The 21,095-nt window shown below is 41.7% G+C and overlaps 1 protein-coding gene across 2 annotated transcripts in view; it reads left to right on the plus strand.

The window, feature by feature from the left end:
• Positions 1-277: 277 nt before the first annotated feature.
• GCLC (glutamate-cysteine ligase catalytic subunit) overlaps positions 278-21,095 on the plus strand; it is a 41,212-nt gene continuing 20,394 nt past the window's right edge. The window contains exons 1-3 of one of the 2 annotated variants that reach the window (XM_080666077.1): positions 278-899; positions 19,638-19,750; positions 20,534-20,716. In XM_080666077.1, the coding sequence (XP_080522203.1) occupies positions 750-899; positions 19,638-19,750; positions 20,534-20,716 (446 nt within the window). In that variant the 5' untranslated portion in view covers positions 278-749. The remainder of the gene's footprint in view (positions 900-19,637; positions 19,751-20,533; positions 20,717-21,095) is intronic. The other variant, XM_080666078.1, reaches the window with a different exon arrangement.

Consider the following 21,095-nt stretch of genomic DNA (forward strand, 5'->3'; position numbering starts at 1 on the left):
TATTCAACTTTCTTCCCAAACCAGAGTCGGTATCTTTGGGTAAGAGAAAACTGACTTCTACATGTCGCTTTTGCTTACAGCCAGGCCGACCACACTCCCCGCCCCCGGTGAGCGCCTTCCCTCTGACTCCGCCCTAACCACGCCTGCGCAGGCCCTTCCCCGCAGCCCGAGTTGGTTTCTTCCGGCGCTAGGCCACACCCCTCCTCTGATCCGCCCCGTTCTCCGACCACGCCCCTTTCACGCCCCCTCTCCTGTAGGTTATAAGATCCGGAGCGACGGATCACTCCCAGGAAGGGCGGGCGCGCGGATGGGAGTACTGGGCATGCTCCACGGCGGCGCAGGTTTTGGTCACAAGTAGGAAGGAGCCAGAGCAGGGCACAGGCATAGAGAAGCGGGAGCCGCTGCGGCCCCGCCGCCTCGGAGCAGAAGCAGGAGCGGGAGCTGGAGCGGGCGGGGGGCGAGGCTGCCGGGCCGAGAGCCGCACAGCCTGCCCTCACGTCCTCTGTCTCTCAACCCGCGAGGTGCGCCGGACCCCTGGGCGGGTCTCTGGGCGGTAAGGACCGCGCGTGGGGGAGCCGGAACGGACCGGACCCTCCCTCAGCCGACTGCGGCCCGAGGGCGCCCCCCCCCCGGGGCGGAGCAGCTGGCGCCGCTGCTGCCTCCTGCGGGCAGCTGAGTGTCCGGCTCGCACCCCGCGCCCGGAGCTTGCGGCCGCCGTCAGCGCCCAAGAAAAGGAGGAGGGGGCGGCCATGGGGCTGCTGTCCCAAGGCTCGCCGCTGAGCTGGGAGGAGACCAAGCGCCACGCCGACCACGTGCGGCGGCACGGGATCCTCCAGTTTCTGCACATCTACCACGCCGTCAAGGACCGACACAAGGACGTGCTCAAGTGGGGCGATGAGGTGAGCGCCCGCGACCCCCGTCCCCTCTGGACTGCCCTGCCAGGTCACCCTGCGCCGCCTTTGTTCCGCAAGGCCCTACCTGCGACCCTGGCCCCGGCCCCAGGACTCCACGGCTGTCTGCGCCCTGCACTGCGCCCCAGGGTCCCCGGCAGCCTCCCTGCCCCAGGTCGCCGTCCCTGCCCTCTCCCACTGGGTGTCCAGGATGGTCTGGGGCGTGGGACCCTGCTCTGAGCCTTCCGGCCGGACTGTTCTCATCCATTCATTCATTCACTCACTCACTCATTCATTCACTCACTCATTCATTCATTCACGTGGGTTTCCTCCTCCTTTAAGTAAATGTGGATTGGGCACTGGGCGGGTTCCACCGTGAAAAAGCGTGACATTTGGTGCTTCGGGGAGTTTACAGTCTCTGATACTTATCTGCCGGCCGCCTTTCGCGATCTCATCTCAAAATGCACTTTTGCTATTCATGTGAAAGGAAAGTTATCCTAGGAAGGAAGGCCCGTCGTTATTAGGAAGCAGGTCTAAAGGATGTTCCTTCTGCCCCGCACCCCCTGATTCCAGTTATCTTTTAAACCTCCAACTCCTCATCAGTCCTCCCTTTCCAATCTCTCTCTCTCTCTCTCTCTCTCTCTCTCTCTCTCTCTCTCTCTCTCTCTCTCTCTCTCACACACACACACACACACACACACACACACACACACACACAATTGGGATTTGTTAGTACCTTTCCATGGCCTAAATCCAGCATCTTAAACTTTACAAATCAGTGCTTCAGCATATGTTCTGCCTGGAGGTGAAATGTCTCTGGGTTCTCAATATGTTGAACCTTTGTTTAATTAGAATGATCTACAAAGCATTGCCTCCAGTTAGAGTTAACTCTTTTCTGCCCAAGCATTTTGTGCTCTCCTTCCTGTTTTAAAAAATCACAGGTATATACAGTTAGGATAATTAAGTGACTTCTTGAAGAACCCATTTATATTTTTTGTGTTTTTATCATTCGCCTTCTGTGGCGTGGTCAGGTGTAAATGACTTATCTTTTAGACATTGCTATCACTCTTGGCCTAAGTCTCAAGGTGCTGTTTCACCAATACAGACTCTCTCCCTGAAAAAGCTAGTTTTCCTGTTTCTAAGATTGGAACATAATTCTACTTCTTGTATTTGAAGGTATAGTGCTGTTTTAAGTTAGAAAAGTATAATGACCAGTAATTCACATTTCTACTATGTTGTGTTTTTTTCTCTCACAAAAGGGGTACAGTATATGTTTGGTGATAATTCTTCAATTTTAGTCAAAAGTTAATTGTTTCTTTACAGCATCTGGAATTTTATATGTTTATTTGTGTATTGTGTGTATTTTATGATCTATCTACTCTACCCCTTAGAATTTTTTTCTCTCCAGGACTTTTATAAAAATGGAATACTATGAAGAATATTGATTTATTCATGCATAGTAAAGAATATGTCAAACTTTTGAGTTATTATTTGAGGTAGTGTGCATTGGGTCACATTTAGGTTATTTCTCACCATGGTTTCAGTTAAAGGAGTTTGAAAGCCAGATTTATTGTGGAAGGCTTCCTTGATGAAATGAGGCTTAGAAAAAGAGCAGTGGAGTAATTACTCCAGTGTTAGCACTAATCCTTACTCATAGTAGGAATTCACAACCACATTTGCTGAATAGAAGTCTTCAGGCCCGGCCAGACAGCAAGCAAGTTTGTTTTTATCAGACGTCTCTGGCAATAATTGAGAAACTGGCTGGGCAGATAAGAGTAGAGAAGGGTGTGGTGGGTAGGATGGCCCCTGAGATGAAGAGTGGCCGTGGCAGACAGAAAATGGTGTTTGGGAGGCGATATGTTGGACAGTGTTAATGTGAAACCAAAATATTGCTCTTCGTGGGACGTTTTGGTGGTGTACTTACCAGATCATGGACTTGGATTGAAAAAGAAGAAAAAAGTGCCTTGAAACGGTGGCAGGAGAAATGCTCGGCCCTGGTTACTAGGACACTGTCTGTCTCTGGTAGTATTTAATCAGAGAGAACCCTGCATCTGGAGTTTCACTAGCGTTGTATTCCAAGGCCTGCCAAACTGCCTGTGTGATTCTGAGCCTCAGCTTCCTCATTTGGCAAGTGAGCGAGGAAGTTGGACATTCTTTCCCTTCCAGCTTTTACAGTTTAAGTACAGTTTGAATAAATTTTTAAATGTACATCTTTCAAATAAGAATGTTAGTCTTTGAAACTCACCTGGAGATAATCTTTCGATTGCTGAGTAAAGAGAAGGCTGTCACCAATTGCCATGGTAAAAATGGGTTGTATAATAAAGGTGTGTGTATGCTGGCTTATTGGAACTAAAGAAGTGGGCACCTTATAGATAGGTAGATTCCAAGGTCACCTTACGGATGCATTTTTTTTTTTTTTTTACCTTTAGTGTGACAGGTGCTAACCCTTGCCACCATTTATTATGCTGTCTCGGTTGGAAATAGACGTTCTAACTCCTAGGTGCCAGGAACTCATTGGTTCATTTTGCCTCAGGATGGGGTGGGGGTGAAGGGGAGAAGAGGGATATCCCTGGGTGCTCTTGCTGCTAAACATTGTATGTGTGCAAAAAAGTATGCACTTCTCTCTTCACAGCTCACACACAACTTTTCAGGTACAGATTTTGTTTATAACTTGAGTCTGCACATTAAAAGACAGACCTATGAAATCTATGGTGCAAATGTGGCAGTAGATACAACTTTTGAGTTTTCCCTGATAATCACTCTAGTGTTAGCTACCTGCCAGCCCTTTGCCACTATTTAGTGGCAGAGGCATTATCAGAACTGAAATCTGTCTGACTCCAGGTCCATTTCCCAAACACATTATACCGGTTTTGGATTATTTACAATGTATGAGATTTCATCAAATCTCCATTTACAGAGTTCAAACTCTACAGGTTGCAGAGGTGTCAGAACACAACATTTAAAAGCAAACATAATTTTCCTTAAATGTTTTTAATCCAATGTTGTGTGGCTCTCAAAGGCAAGAAGGTAAACTGTCCTCTAATTAGAAAAGTCCATGTGAACTTTGAGAGGAAAATATGGTATGTCTTTAATATTTGACTAACATGTATAAAACTAATAAAACTGAGGTGGTGGGATTTAAGGGTTGGTATATCATCTGTTGATTTTGAACTACAAGTTTGCCTGTGTAGGTGTGATTGTGTAAGAGTGCTTAAGTGACTATTTAGAAAATGCATCGCTAGTCAGGTAATCCTATCTAATAATCTAATAAAAGAGTAATATGCAAATTGACCATCACTCCCAACACACAAGATGGCTGCCCCCATGTGGACACAAGATGGCCACCACAAGATGGCCAGCAGGGGAGGGCAGTTGCAAGGGAGGGCAGTTGGGGGTAATCAAGCCTGCAGGGGAGGGCAGTTAGGGGTGACCAGGCCTGCAAGGAAGGGCAGTTGGGGGGGACCCAGGCCTGCAGGGGAGGGCAGTTAGGGGTGACCAGGCCTGCAGGGGAGGGCAGTTAGGGGTGACCAGGCCTGCAGGGGAGGGCAGTTAGGGGTGATCAGGCCTGCAGGGGAGGGCAGTTAGGCATCAATCAGGCTGGCAGGGGAGTGGTTAGGGGGTGATCAGGCTGGCAGGCAGAAGCGGTTAGGGGCAATCAGGAAGACAGGCAGGTGAGCAGTTGGGAGCCAGCAGTCCTGGATTGTGAGAGGGATGTCCGACTGCCCGTTTAGGCCCGATCCTACTTGGATCGGGCCTAAACGGGCAGTCGGACATCCCTTGAGGAGTCCCAGATTGGAGAGGGTGCAGGCTGGGCTGAGGGACACACCCCTCCCCGTGCACGAATTTTGTGCACCGGGCTTCTAGTAAGATTTATAATCCTATATCAAAAGTAACATAATCTCAGCTATAAATCTGGAATAGACAAAAATAGTCATTTTAGTCTAATGGATGGTTTTGCGTAGCAATTACTTAATCTCGCTTAACCTCATTTTCATCATCTGTAAAATGGGGATAAATAACATTTTCCTGGTAGGGTTATTAAGATTAAATGAAATAATGTTGATGAAGTAATTTACAAGTGAGAGCCTAGCCTTTTAATTAAAGATTCATAAATGGTAACTTAAAGTGTTTCCTAAAAAAATTTAATATCCAGTATATCTCATTTAAACTAGAGTGGTCATTGGGGAATGAGGCATTCCATGTATGTGGGTTTTTAAACTAATTAAATGAAATTTACCTGCTTAGATATAGTTATATTCCATTAGCTTAGTAACTTTTGGTGATATTTCCAAATTGCATTTAAAAAGTAATTATTTCTGATAGTCATTGTGAAGATTTTAGGTTTGTGGCACATTAAATAAAGTTGTTGCATCTTACTCTTTCTCAGCTGTCACTGCGGATATTAGTTTAATATCATTTAATATCATTTATTAACTTGTGACTAATAGCATAGTGATGAAATGAAGGAAAAAAGAGTAAAACATGGTTGGAGCCTTCTGGTGATTTTTTTTCTCCAAAATTACCTTTTGTACCAAGAGGTTAATTTTTGAAGGTTAGGAAACTAGATAACTGACGCTATGTTTATATTAGGGATCGAGGCTGAGAATTTAAAGCTTAAATGTGAGCTTGACTACTGCTTCTGGGGTAAATCTTAGTTTTTTGCTGTTCATTTTGTGTTACTTTTGCTTGGGCTTGGCTTTTTAAATCCATTTCATTGAATTGTAATTTATATACAATGACTTTTAAACAAGTATATATAACCAGATATCTGCCAACACAGTCAAAATTAAAAATATAAAACACTTGTGTATATATAACACTTCTATCACCCTCCAGAAGCTCCTGTGTTCCTTTGCAGGTGTGTGTGTGTGTGTGTGTGTGTGTGTGTGAGAGAGAAGCTGGAATGAAGGTGAGAAATAGCATTGGCATGTGACGGTTATGTGCACTTAGGTGTTGTAAATGCAGAAAATAGGTATGATCAGTTTGTAGAGGTCGATGTATGGCTCTGGATAAGTAGAGGTTTCGCTGTAGTTTAAAAGCATGAGGAAAATAGAATGGAAGAAAAAGATTTAATACTTCTGTACAGCTGGCTCCTCTAGAAAAACGTTTGTCAGTTACTATATCCCCACCATATCACTGTCGAATATCTCTGTGAAGAGGAATGCCTAGAATATCACTTCTAATACTACTTATAGTAATGTCTAGAAGTGGTATTAGCAAATGTACTTAATAGTATTCTATGTGTAGCTTCATTTCGAGGTGTAAATTTAGGTAAAGTTTAAGATCCCATATCTTGAAAAAAGATATCAGAATATTAATTGAAGTTTTAACATCAGAATTTGTGTTTCTGAACATTTTTAGATACTCAAGTCATCTGAATGTATTGTTAAACTTAAACTATATATGGGGCATTACTGATGTTGCTGGTGTTACTGGGTGGACCATATCCTAATGAGCTTGCTAATTAATATTCTCTGTTCCATGATTTAGCCAAGTTGTGTGTTTTTTTTAATCCTCACCTGAGGATATTTTTCCCATTGATTTTTTTTTTTTTTTTTTTTTGTGAGAGAGTGTAGGCGAAGGAGGAGGGCAAAGAGAGAGAGAGAAACATTGATGTGAGAGAGACACATCGATTGGTTGCCTCCTGTTCACACCCCAACAAGGTTGGGGATTGAGCCTGCAGCTGAGGTAGGTGCCCTTGACTGGGAATCGAACCCATGACCCTTCAATCTGTGGGCTGAGGCTCTAACCACTGAGAAAAACTGGCCAGGGCTAACCAAGTTCATTTTTTAATATAATAACAGCTTTATTTAGATACTAGAGGCCCGTTGCAGGAAGATTCCTGCAAGAACAGGGCTTCCAGTGGGCTTCCCTCCCGCCACCACCACCCCTCCCGCCCCCCGCGCTTTCCCTCCCACCGCCGCCCCTTGCTTTCCCTTCCCTCCTGCCGCCTCTGCCCCCCACCCCGCGCTTTCCCTCCTGCTGTTGCTGCTGCCCCATGCTTTCCCTCCCACCGCCGCCCTGCACTTTTCCTCCAGCCGCAGCCCCTCCCCCCCCCCCCCCCCCCGCGCTTTCCCGCCTCACTTTCTGCTTTCCCTCCCTCTTCTTTCTATGCTGTCTTCAGTCTTCACTCTTTTGTTGGGTTAATTTGCATACTCACTCTGATTGGCTGGTGGGCGTAGCGGAGTGATGGTTAATTTGCATGTTTCTCTTTTATTAGTGTAGATAATTGACATTGTAAACTTCATATATAAAGTGCACAGTTTGATAAATTTTGATATATGTATACAGCTGTGCAACCCATCACCACAATCCAAATACCAAACATATTCATCACCTCGAAAATGTATTTGTGCCTCTTTGCAATTTTCCCCTTCCCATCACCTCCAAAATGTATTTGTGCCTCTTTGCAATTTTCCCCTTCCCCAAGGGATCTTCTTTATATTACTGTAGCTTAGTTCAAATTTCCTAGAGTTTTATATCTAGGAAATCATACAGACCAAAAATCTTGTACTTTTTTGGTCTCACTTTTAAACTCTGCGTATGTGTTTTGAGATTCATTCATGTTGTTGAATGTGTTAGTAGTTCATTTGTCTTAACTGTTGAGTAGTATTCCATTGTATGGATATACTACAATTTGCTTATTCATTATTTGGATTATTTCCAAATTTTAGCTATTACAATAACACAAAACATTCATGAACATAAACAGAAGTTTTTGTATGGCCTTATGCTTAAGTCTTTATTATTATCTAGGAATGATGTGTTTTAGCTTTTCAAAGAAACAACCAAACATTTCCAAAGTGGTTGTACCATATTTTACATTTCCACCAGCAGTGTATACTAGTTCTAGTTTGTCTGCATCATCGCCAACACTTGGTATACTCAGTCTCATTAAATTTATTCTAATAGGTGTGTGGTAGTATTTCATTTTGTATTTTTAATTGTATTTTCCTACAGACCAGTGATGTTGAGTATCTTTTTATGTGCTTATTTGCCATCTCTATATCTTTTTGGTGAAGAGTATTAAAATCATTTGTCTATTTGAGATGCTTTCTTATTACTGAGTTTTGAGATTTTTTATGTATTGTGGATATAAGTCATATCAGGTATGTGCTTTTGTATCTATGTTCTCGTAGTCTATTTTCATTCTCTTAACTGTGTCTTTTGAAGAACAGAAATTGTTCATATTGATGAAGTCCAATTTGTTCCTTTATAGATTATGCTTTTGGTGTGGTATCTTGCTTTAATTCCAGGTTACAAAGATTTTCTACTTTTTTTTTTCCCCAAAAGTTTTATAATCTTAGTTAGGTTTTTACAATCAGGTCTGTGATCCATTTTGAGTTAATTTTTGTATATGGTGCAAGGTATGGATTTTTGGTTTTGGTTGTTTTTGCATATTACCCCAGCACCATTTGTTGAAAAGACTGCCTTTTCTCCACTGTCGAAAGCATGCACAGCCTTTGCACCATTAGCTAATATCAATTGTCAATGTATGTGCAGTTTTATTTCTGGATTTTTTTGTACTGTTTCATTGGTCTGTTTATCCTTATGGCAGTACCACACTTCTTATTGCTATAATTTTATAATAAGTCATGCGATAAGATAGTATTAGCTCTACAACTTTGTTCTTTCTGAACTTGTCTTGGCTCTTCTGGGTCCTTTGAATTTCCACATAAATTTTAGAACCAGTTTAGCAATTTCTACCAAAAACAAACAAAACAAACCCTGCTGGGATTTGGACTGGGATTGAATTGAATCTATAGGTCAATTTGGGGAAAATTGACATCTTCATAATAGGGAGTCTTCTGATCCATGAACAAATACATCTCTTAAATATTTATGGTTTCTTTAATTTCTTTCATCAATGTTTTGTAGTTTTCAGTGTACAAGTCTACATCTTTGTCAGATTTATCACTGAGTGTTTTGTATTCTTTTATTCTATTATAAATAATATTACCTTTAAAGTTTTAATTTCTGGTTCATTGCTAATACAGAGTGGAACAAATACAGTTGTGGTAAGTGAAAGAGTTTATTCTTGTATTATTATTTATTAATGTATTTCCATACAAACAACTGTAAACATACTTTTTGCATATCATGAATATAGAAATAAAATTTTGTATATTTATCTTGTATCCTCCAACCTTACTAAACTTAATTTAAAAAATATATATATATATTTTTATTGCCCTAACCGGTTTGGCTCAGTGGATAGAGCATCAGCCTGCGACTGAAGGGTCCCAGGTTCGATTCCAGTCAAGGGCATGTACCTTGGTTGCGGGCACATCCCCAGTAGGAGGTGTGCAAGAGGCAGCTGATTGATGTTTCGCTCTCATCAGTGTTTCTAACTCTCTATCCTTCTCTCTTCCTCTCTGTAAAAAAATCAATAAAATATATTAAAAATATTCTTATTGATTTCAGAGAGGAAGGGAGAGGGAGAGACTGAAACATCAATGATGAGAGAATCATTGATCGGCTGCCTCCTGTATGCCCCCTACTGGGGATTGAGCTCACAACACAGTACATGCCCTTAACCAGAATCGAACCTGGGACCCTTCAGTCCGCAGGTCGACACTCTATCCACTGAGCCAAACCAGCTAGGGCTAAACTTACTTTTAAACATGTGCAATATAGTTCTAATCACTGTTTTAATGTATTTGTTAACTCTCATCTTTGTCATTTAAGGTCAGGTTCAGTGGATGTTTTTTCTCTTCATTTTCAATATGTTTTCCAGCTTCTTTGCATGTCTGGTAATCTTTGATTAGAAGCTAGACATTATGAATTTCCTTGGTGGGTATTTGGTATTTGTATATTCCTAAAAGAATTTGTAAGTATTCTTTGTTCCTGGAATATAGTTATTTGGAGATAGTTTGTTCCTTTCAGGTGTTGCTTTTGCAATGTCTTATTTACTTATTTTTATTATTATTTTTTTAATCCTCACCGAGAATATTTTGCCATTGATTTTTAGAGAGGGTGGAAGAGAGAGAAATATCATGTGAGAGAGACACATCGGTTGGTTGCCTCCTGCATGAGCCCCAACCAGGGAGGAGCCTGCAATCCAGGTAAGTGCCCTTGAGTGCAAACGAACCTGAGACCCTTCCATCCACAGGCTGACACTCTATTCAATTAGCCAGACCGGCTAGGGCTGCTTTTACAATTTATTAGGCAGATCTGGACAAGTCTCAGTTTATGGCTAATTCCCTTCTACTGAGACAAGACCTTCATGAATACTTTCCCCAGTGATCCTAAATTAGGAGTTATTCCATTATGACTTGTGGGGACACACCCTGCCCCAGCTTTGAGTTCTTGCCTCACATGTGTGGGTTAATTCACTAGTGAATCTTTAAGGGGGACCCAGGGTTTTATGAGCAGCTCTTTTCTTTTTGGTAGTTGCTCTTGTGACCTCTAATTGACTTGGTTTCCTCAGACCTTCAGCTCCATCTCTTCAATTCAGGGAGTCCTCCAGGCTGTGGTTCACCTCCCTGCCCATAATGTAGAGCTTCTTTTTGATCAGTAAGTTGGGGCTATCGTAGGGCTCACTTAATTTGTGCCCTTTCACCCCATATCTCAGGGATCTCTGCCCTTGGTTATCTGATGTCCAGTGTCTTGAGAAACTATTCTTATAGCCCTAGCCGGTTTGGCTCAGTGGATAGAGCGTCAACCTGCAGACTGAGGGGTGCCCGGGTTCGATTCTGGTCAAGGGCACATGCCCAGGTTGTGGGCTTGATCCCTAGGGGGGAGTGTGCAGGAGGCAGCTGAGCAGTGATTCTCTCTCATCACTGATGTTTCTATCTTTCCCCTCTCCCTCTCTGAAATCAATAAAAATATGTTTAAAAAAAGAAAAAAGAAAAACTATTTTTATATATATTCTCGCTCTCCCATTCTCTCCTTTCCCTCCCCCCTCTCTCCCTCTCTCACACACTCTCTCTTTCTCTTCCATTGTTTAGGTGGGAGGGTAAAATTGGTTGCTATTACACCATCTTGATCAGAAGTGGAAGTCTTTCAGTTTTCCTGTTCTTTCAGCTCTACTACTTTGGCTCTAAACTTTGTCCATAGGCTGGCTACCCTCATGGTTATATCTCCAGCAACTAAGATGTAGCCAGATTTTTAAAATCAGGATTTTCTTCGCTCTTATGCTGTAATGTTCAACACTTGATACCACTGTTACCATCCTACGGCCAGGTATTATTTTGAATGTTTGCATCTACTTTCTGAATGGACTTTAATTTGAAGATAGGAGGCCAATTCTTCTCAAATGGTTGTGTGATCTTAGATATGGAACTTAAATTTTTTTGGACCACAGTTTCCTCATCTGTAAGACAAATAAAGGAATTTGTACATACTACTCTTGTAGGCACTTTATATGTATTGTTTCATGTAAGTCCCCCCAGTGGCTCTATGATGTAGCTATTCTCCCCATTTTACAAAAGAGAAAAACTGAAACTCAGAAGTTACTAAGATTCAAACTGACTCCAAAGCCTACACTCCTCTAGCTGCTCCCTTAGGGACCACCTCCCAGATACCTTGAAGGAAAAGAGCTCTGTGACTGTTTATAGGCTGCAACTTGAGGTGAGATTGAAGGTGAAAGGAAAAGAAGAAAGAATAGAGGAAGGGGTGGTGTCAACAAAGAAATAGGATTTTGTTTCTGAATGAAAATATAATTGTCTTAGAGCTACAGACGCAGCTTTAAGTATTTTTCGTTACCAGATGGCTGCCAATGATTCCCTTTTAGTGAATGCCAGTGTTCCTTCAAAACTATAATATTGAATATGATTTGTCAATTTCTCGGGCTGCAGGACAAATGTTAACAGGTTTGGTAATGTGGCCACAGCATCCCAGCTGATGTGCTGGCAGCAGAGCCCTATGACCAGGCAGCTGCGGACGGGCCCTTTACATGAAGATCAGGCTGACCTCACCTGATGGGTAAGCAGACTGTGCCAGCCTCATCCCAGGATAGCAGGTAGCTGGCCAGAATCAGAGCCCCAGTCAGGAGCTTTGACTTACCTCTTTGAGAGTTTGTTCCTTTCACTCAAATCTCAAATATGGCAGTGAATGAGTTTATGTTACCAATAGTCTCCATCTTCCAAATCTTGAAGCAGGTCTATTGGTGGCTTCTGCCCTACCATCCAGGAGTAATTCCTGAAGGAGAGCCCCAATGCTGCCCTTATGAGATGTGATCATGGAAGAGGAACTGCTCAGATTCTTGTGATGGTGGAAGAACATTAAATGTGGAGGTCTTGAATCACTGTCATGGGGGCATAGGTGGGCCCCCTCTGAGCACAGCAGTTACTTTGGAGTTAGAATTCCTCTGTGGTAGCATTTGCTCTCTTTCTCTTTAGAAAGCATTCTCTCCCCGCCCCCCCCCCCCCCTTCTTCTTTGTCTGGGTTAATCTACCGCCGGTTCCTAAGAACTAAAACTCTGATTTTCTCACGGGCAGTCCCTGAATTTAAGCCAATCTAATTTATAAGCATATGTCACAAGGAAACGTGCTTGCTTTCTCACTTGCTCATCTCTAGTAGTGTATCAGGCCCTGAGCTGGGGTCCCCTGTGGAGGATGTGTGTTCTGTAGCAACATTCCTGCCTCTGCTAATGTCCTAAGCTTTCTGTACCTGGTAGGACCACCATAGAGGTTCTTGATGGACGTTACCCTCTATAGATTCTTGATGCGGCCTCACTCCCTCACACTCCCCTTACCCCATCTCCCGCTGAGCACTCCAGAGCAGTTGATCCAAAGCAGCCTCTATCTGGGAACCAGAATACCCTCTTTGTTGTCAACTACGTTGTAACTGGGACTCTGGTAGGGGGGAGTATGTTCTTGGAATGAGCCAAAGAATTCACTTGTCCTTAGAATTCAGAAGCTCTATACTCAAGCATAGTACAGGTGTTTTGGGGTAAATAAAAATTACTTATATTTAAAATATTGTTTCTTTAGGAGGAGCAGTCTTCTGGTTTAGGTTCAGGTTTCTCAATTGCAGACTCTGCATTAACTTGGCAGCCGTAGCAAACATCACCATTGATGTGCTACTATTTCTGAGGTTCATTTGTGTGAGAAGACTAGTTGGGTCCTGTTAGATTTGGTTCAGAAATAATAGGAGTGCCTTAACCATAAGAAAATGAAAATTTCTTATGCCCAAAGTGTAGTGGTATGGTTAAAAAAAAAGAAAAAAAAAGTCAGCTAATGTAAATTCTCAGGGCCAGAAATGAAAGTCTCATTCCATCTGTAGACCATGAAACAGCAGATCTATATTTGGGGATTGCCCGTGTGATGAATTCGTATGTCCAGGTACAGTTCCAGGGTTCTGCCCTCTCTTGGGTGTAGTCCAGTGCTGTCCAGTACACCTTTTTGCAGTAATAGAAATATTTGGGCTAGCCATTGTTGGCTAGTGGGACTAGGGAACTGAATTTTAATTAATTTTAACTCTGAATAGCCACATGTGCCTAGTAATGGACAGCATGACTTTTTTCTTCCCTTTAGTGAAAGGTGTCATTGTCCCTCTTATGAGATCCACCACCATTTTCCCAGCAGCTCCCAGTTTCTCTCTTTTAAAGTCCTCACGTTTGTCACTTAAGCTTCATGCCACTAATCTTGGCACGTAAAGAACTTGTTTACTCAATGTGGACCAAGATAATAATTTAAGGAAGTTACTTTACCTAATTGTATAGGAAATTCATTGCTGTTCTTCTGCTCTGCAGGCTGCCCACAAAGATAAGGTCAGAGTGAGGCCATGTTGATTTTGGTTTCAGAAGTGTAAACTTCCTTAGAGTTCACCTGTGTAATTCTGCGGTATGAGATGATATTTCATATTGAAGGGGGAAGCGGAAGTCCTATTATGAAAATTTACATACCTTTAGACTACGCTGCTAAAACATTTCTTTGGGGGATGTAGCACAGTTTAATTTGACATATAAACAGCTACCAGTTTAAAACATCATGTACCCAACTATACAGAAGCATATTACAATTTCTGCTTCATACTTGTTTCCCCCAAATGCTCAAATATTACTACATAAAACTGGTTTTGATATTTAGTAATATCATCCTTAGACATATCTAACCTGGGAGTTTGTCTTAAACCGAATTCTGAGCCATATCAAACTTTATTACATCTATATTAGAATTTCTTACTGAATTTTGACCACTATTTTAAGCTCAGCTGCTCTTTTGGTCCTGTCAGGTCTTCCCTATTTAAGTATAGGTGATTTTTTTTTTTTTATTTTTTTTAAGTGTCACTGTGGCTAGTGCCTTTTTGGGTCTTCCAAGTTTGGGTATTGTGTTAGATATGGAAAAGGGTGCCATCCAACTAGATGGTTGAGAGTGCACAAAAATATTAGTCATTGATATTTTGCCACATGAGGAAATAATCTTCTGGACAGAAATCATGGTCACTAGCTTTAAAACAGTTTATAATCTAGAGAAGGACTATTGTGGCATGATCTCTGTGGTATGGGGCCAGTTTATCTGCATCTCTGACCATCCAGACAGGTGGTTCTGCTGCAGTCAGAATGGTGGTCAGGGAAATCCCGTGGGAGGTTGTGTTTATATTGAAGCATCAGCAGACCCTCTCCTTTGGGGCAGTCCCCTTCCTCCCAGAAGCCTTCTGATCTCCCAGACGGCATCATGTTCTCCTATTAGATGTGCACATCTCCAGCACTCACGCAGGTCATTTAGCTCTGTAGTGTTGGTTGTGGCTCCAGCCACAGTGTAAGCTCGAGAACAGGAACCACACCTGCCTGGCTCCTCACAGTATTCCCAGCACAGGACTTTCTTGAGTGGATGAAAGGACCAAGCAGATGGGAGGTTAAGGGAGTCGGGTGTGGCAGAGGGGGCAGCAAGATGCTGTTTGGGCACTGATTTGGTCATCAACTCTCACTAGAACCTTAACCCTCAAAGGGCAGTGGGTTTCTTTTTGGAGTTAGTGTAAGGAGAAACCTGGGCCTCTGAGAAGCAGCAGGTAGTTCTAGGAGTCAGGACTGTAGGCTTGGGCCCGTGGGAGAGAGCCAACAGCGAATCGAGGAGCTGGCCCCCAACCCTGAATTCAGGAGGGTGACTTGAGACAAAGGAATTTTCTCAAAGTATAACCTCCCTAACTAGGGACGTGCCTGTAACTGCTTCTGAGTCTTTTAGGAGTAGATTGTTTGCCTAATTAAGCACAGTTTTCACCTCCAGAGAGTAGAAATTTAAAAATATATATTTTATAAAATATCTAGCCTTTCCTTGGACATTCTAAGTTCCCTGTATCCCGCACCTTAATGGTAGAGTATCAGAATGTTTTTGTTGTTGTAGTATTAAAAAGGAAAACTTTTATTTTAAACTTGGTAAATACCATTTAAAGACAACATAAATACTAAAAAGTTTAATATTGACAGTTAATATTTACTATTATCTTGAACTTTAATGCCACAAATATTTCACAGTCTACTATATGATCAGCATTGTACTGGGTACTTACATCACCCTCAATTAAGATTATATTTATTGGCCTAATTTCAGATGAATAAAGCATCTTGTGCTTGTGCAAACCTGCATTAAATAACTAGAGGGTTATTGTGTACAGATAATTCCTAGCAATGCTATGTAACAGTAAACTATATAATTGTCTTTGAATGTGCCTTTGATTAAACAGCTCAGAGATATTAGTGACTGTTATTCTAGTAGGATAACATCTAGCCATTTAAGAATGAAATTCAAAAGATTTTCATTTGTAGAAAGAGTAGTGTGCATTTTTAAAAGATGAGTTTCTCACAAAGAGTGGTAGGTTATTTTTATGGGGCTTATTCTCCCTCCACTAAAAAAGACAACTGATGGGCACCAAATAGCAGTGTCCCTAAGTTACATCTAGGGCATTATGATCTGTGTACTGAGAATAGTACAGTGGCTATTTTTGCTTTTTCCAAATGATGTGTTAATTACACAGATTTGGATTAGTCACTCTGCAGTCCATTTTATGTTCTTTGGGCATACACTTTTAGAGTTTTGTGTATGTGTGCACATAGATGTTGCTATAACTCTGGGTGTACCGCCTATATGCTATTTGAAGTCAGGAAGCTGGTTCAATTTAATCATTGGAATCTATGTTGTGTACGGAAGGGCCTGTATATCCTGTTTTGTTATTTTCCTTTTGATTTTATCTTTTCCTCTCATCCTTTGTATGCAGAAAGATTTAGGATAGGGACAAACTCCAGGAGGAATAAAATAAATCACTGTGGTTTTAGGTATTTTATATTGGGAAAGCATTGTCTTATTGTATCACTTTTTATTGCCTCTCAACAGCAAGGTTACTGAACCAAAATTCGTTTCAGCTCTAGTTTGACTCTTAAAGATTGAGTTAATTATTTGAGTGTTTGTATGAACTAGAATTGGAAATACATACAAATATATTGAAGTTGGTGGGGGAAGGATTAAATAAGATAACAAAAAGGCAAGAGGATAAAGAACCATTTTGGGCCCTGGTACTGAATGGTCAAGGTGGCTGTAGGGACAGTTACTTCAGAACGCCTTACACTTGAGTTTGAAAAATCTTCAGGGAATTCTTAAGGCTTCTAACTGAATTTGGATTTTTTTTCCAGAAGTAAGTTTGTTTTTCTTTCTCATTTGATAAGTGCTCTGATGTTCTTCTGTTTCATTTGCTTAATGAGATCGAGGCTGAATATTTTTTAGTTGAGAATTGGGTTTGTTAGCATTTTAAGTATCATCCATTTGGCTGGTATGTAAAGCTCAAACTGAGTTTGAGTGCTTTGCTCTTTTTGACCTCCCATGCTCTAAATTGTGGGCTAAGAGTGATTTTTGAAAACGAAGGATTTCAACTATTTAAAAACTAGGAAACTAACGAAAGTAATTGCAATTTAGGTTATGCTATTGGTACAAAAGTTCTTGTTCATTGTGATAGTAAATGATGGGAACCCAGTAAGCTAGGAAGTTTCTCTTCATCTTTCAGAAGATAGATAACCCTGAAAACATATGCTGCCAGGCAGATATGTTGAAACAGGTGATAGAAGGAGAAGTACTGAAGGAGAAGATTCCTTCTAACTGGGAGAGTTAGGAATGCTGGATAGAGCACATGTGCGCTCCGTCCGGAGCCTAAGAGATGGGCCTACCCATCTATTTAAATCTGTAACCATACTGTTATATCTCAGCTACTATGATACATTGTCAGGCCTACCTCATAAAATTGAGGCATAATCAATTTGAGAGATTTTTCAGCCAGTATTAAAACCTTTCCCCCGCCTCATGTAGCTTACAACAATTTTTTTAAAAGCTTATTTCTAACCAAGACTGGCATCCTCTATAGTCCTAGCAGTAAGGTGTGGTGGGCCTTGAGGCCAGTCAGAGCTGGGTTCAAATCCCTGCTCTGATACTATGGCCTTGGGCAACTTACTCCGCATCTCTGAGCCTCTTTGCCTACCTGGAAAAGGGTGAAAATGCCAACTTTGCTTGATGGGTTTGAAGATCAGAATCCATAAATGAAAGTTCATGGCATACCTTTTCTCATTATGAACATTTAGAGGTAAATTTGTTTCTTATACCTATGATACTTTATATATTCATCCTGAGACTTAAAGGTTCCTGTTCCATCATGTTTTAGTTATTCAGAAGTCATGGGTCTGTAGATGCTATCTGAAAGCCTGTACTTAAAATTGGGAGCAGTTCCAGATTCTGCCGCCCATGTTTCAGGCATTTCACATGGAGTGCAATCTCACACTTCTGGCTCGTGTACCTAAATCAAGTAGTCTTACCTACTTTTTGAACTAAAATATTCTAATGGAGAAGCGTGAATGGGAATTTAGACTCATTGATAAAGTAACTATCTTGTCCGTTCAGGCTGTTGTAACAAATACCACACACTGGATGGCTTAAACAGACATTTATTTCTCACAGTTCAGGAGGTTGGGAAGTCCGGGGTCAAAGGTGTTGGCAGATTTATTTCCAGGTAAGGGCCCCATCCTGGCTTACAAATGCCCGCCTTCTTGCTGTGTCCTCTCACGTTGAAGAGAGAGATCACTTGTCTTCTAAGGGCACTAATCCCATCATGAGGACTCTACTCTCCTGACCTAATTACCCCCCAGAGGCCTCACCTCAAATACTATTACATTGGAAATTAAATACTATTACATATGAATTTGGGGGGACAAAAACATTCAGTCCATAGCAACAGTTAACAAAAGTTAATTGAAAGTTCATTATTTTGTTGCTTAAACTTAGCAGGCTATTTCCTATGGTTACTAACATTCCCCCTCCCCCTTCCCCCCACCTCCCCGTTAATTCTATTTCTTAGCTGAACGGCAAAACCATTTCTTGCAGGGTACCATTTCTGTGCTAAGGAAGGCTGGCTGAAATGCCTTCCAAGATGGGACAGGTACACATAAAAAGGGAATAGGCCACTGCAGACCACAGAGCACCCCCCAAAGGGGAGCAGCCCAGCCCCAGCCCTGCAGGACCCTGACATAGTACTGGGCTCTGGGTGTGTGATTCTAAGGCTGGGAATCTGAATTGACATGCAGCTGTCAGGTAGTAGATGTATTGTTGCTTGCCTTTTTAAAATTTTTTTTATTTTAATACTATGATAAGCCAAACAAAATACATCTGTGTATTGGTCTGCCTTGTGGGGCATCAGTTTGCCTCATCTTCTCTGTCTTGTGCAAAAGGTACTCTCAAGTGTTTGCCTGGAAGATCCATTTCCATACCTTTCACTTACATATGGGTAATGTGTGTTTTATTTCAGTTGTGGAGATTCATAATCTTCACTGTTCATATCAATAATCATGATTTAAAGTACCTGATTACTTTGGTATTGAACTCTGATTTTTATCAGAATTCCCCCAGGTATTGTTATAAATACACTAGATCAGTGGTTGGCAAACTCATTAGTCAACAGAGCCAAATATCAACAGTATAATGACTGAAATTTCTTTTGAGAGCCGAAAACCGACTTCTGCGCATGGGCCACGAAGTTTCAATCGCACTGTATGTGCGCGCCCGCACGTGGTATTTTCTGGAAGAGCCACACTCAAGGGGCCAAAGAGCCGCATGTGGCTTGCGAGCTGCAGTTTGCCAACCACTACACTAGATCACCTTGCATTGTCAATTTGATCTGGTTTCAGAGTCGGAAAGTTGTCTTACATTTTTATTGAAAAACACTAAATCAAGCAGGTCAAACTCAAAGGCTAACACGGGCCAAATAAACGAGGCATGCCGAGAATTGACATGCTTGCACTAACTGGTTGAAACTCCTAAAATAACTGCTCCGTATTGGTGTGTTGATGATTGAACGCTACAGAATTGGGACTTAAGTGGGATTATTAAATAACCTGCCAGGAAGTAAGGATCACCTACCTTGGATCAAAATGCCCAGATAACCCACTTTATAGTAAGCCAGTTGAGGAAATAAATTTTAAAATGCAACTTCTTGCCAGTGTAATGTATAGAATCTTAGCTTAAAATACTCCCCTCTTGAAGTACTATTTTCCAAAATGGGCATCTCGACTTTGCTTAGGATGTTAAGAATAAGAGGGGAAAGAAGGAATTGAGGTATAAGAGTGGTCCTCAGTGCCACTGTTAAGCATTTTCTCCAGGTTTTCATATTATGCAAACAAATGTTTATTTTATGCTATTGTGTCAGGAAATGTGAGTCTAAAGTTACTGTCGATCCTTTCCAACCTCCATGTTTCCCCGCCTTCTTCTCTTAAAGGTCACACTGAGCACCAACCTGTAAGAATGTTTATCTTTCTCTCCTTAATTTCAATAGGTGGAATACATGTTGGTGTCTTTTGATCATGAAAACAAAAGAGTCCAGTTGGTCCTGTCTGGAGAAGAAGTCCTTGAGACTCTACAAGAAAAGGGGGAAAGGACAAACCCAAAGTAAGCTGTTTTAGCGTTTCAGAAACTGTCAAACTACTAGAATAGACTCTTTCCTCAGATGTAAAGGACACAGGATAGCATACCAGTTTAGAGCCCAGGCTCTGATCCCCAGCTGCCTGGGTGCAAATCCTGGTTCCTGTACTTAATAGTTGGGTAACCTTAGGCAAGTCACTTAACTCCTCTGTGCCTCAGTTTCCTCATCTGTAAGGTAGGGATAATGATATCTACCTTGTAGAGTGCTGACATTTTAAAATCCATTAATATATTAAAGCACTTAGAACCGTAAAGGCAATATATAGCTTGTTTACTATTTTTAAAAATTGCCATAGTGTTACTGAGACCACGAACTACGGTGCCAGATTAAACTTGCAGATGGGTTTTGTTTGGCTGGTGGGATGTTTTCTAAATATTTATTTAACTAGACAAAGAGGGGAAGGGGATCTGTACTCTGCAGTTAATTTTTCTCCTCACCTCAGCCCAGAACTGAAAGAGCCCTTAGGGCCTCATCTCCTTTCCTGCACAGGGACTAGCTTGTCTGGACAGAGAGTGTCCTGTGTGTGTTTTCAGTTACTTATAAATATTTTGGGCCTAGTACTTTTAACCCTTTTATAGTTGAAGAGCTATGGAAAATTAATGGCCTTTGGGAATTATAAAGCAGTTTTTAGCTTCATTTATACCTAATAGTTTCTAACATTTTTGAGGCAATGCTTTAAAAGAATTTCTAAGAATTGAGTAGACTGCAGCAAAGAATAAGATGAAGCAAATTTTTTTCCTCCTCTGTAGCCACCCTACGCTTTGGAGACCAGAGTATGGGAGTTACATGATTGAAGGGACGCCTGGACAGCCATACGGAGGAACCATGTCCGAGTTCAATACAGTTGAAGACAACATGAGACAGCGCCGGAAGGAGGCAACTTCTTTATTAAAAGAAAATCAGGCTCTTTGCACAATAACTTCATTTCCCAGGTTAGTTTCTACGTGAACTTAAAGAGCAAATCATGACCAAGCATTTGACTCTACAGTTCTCATATTTTACAGACCACCGGTCATTCTTCACAGCACTGCCTTAGGCAGCCTCTTGTTAGAGCTGTAGGCAGACATTGCATACCAGCTCCAGTGGATGGTGGTGGCCTGGAGCACTGTGGTAAGGATTGTATCTGGGCTTGGTGGGAAAGACCAGGAGGACCACTGTGGCTGGGTGCCGGGGTTCTTTTTCCCAGCCTTACAAAGCGTTCAGCATTCTGGAGAAAGGGCTGCGCGTAGATGATTAAGAAGGAGTCGTGGACGAAAAATATTTTTGAAAGGCATTGGGGGTCAGAAGAGCTTCCAGCTGAAGGAGCTAGAA

The sequence above is a fragment of the Plecotus auritus genome, assembly GCF_963455305.1.
Source record: "Plecotus auritus genome assembly, chromosome: 4".
NCBI lineage: Eukaryota > Metazoa > Chordata > Mammalia > Chiroptera > Vespertilionidae > Plecotus > Plecotus auritus.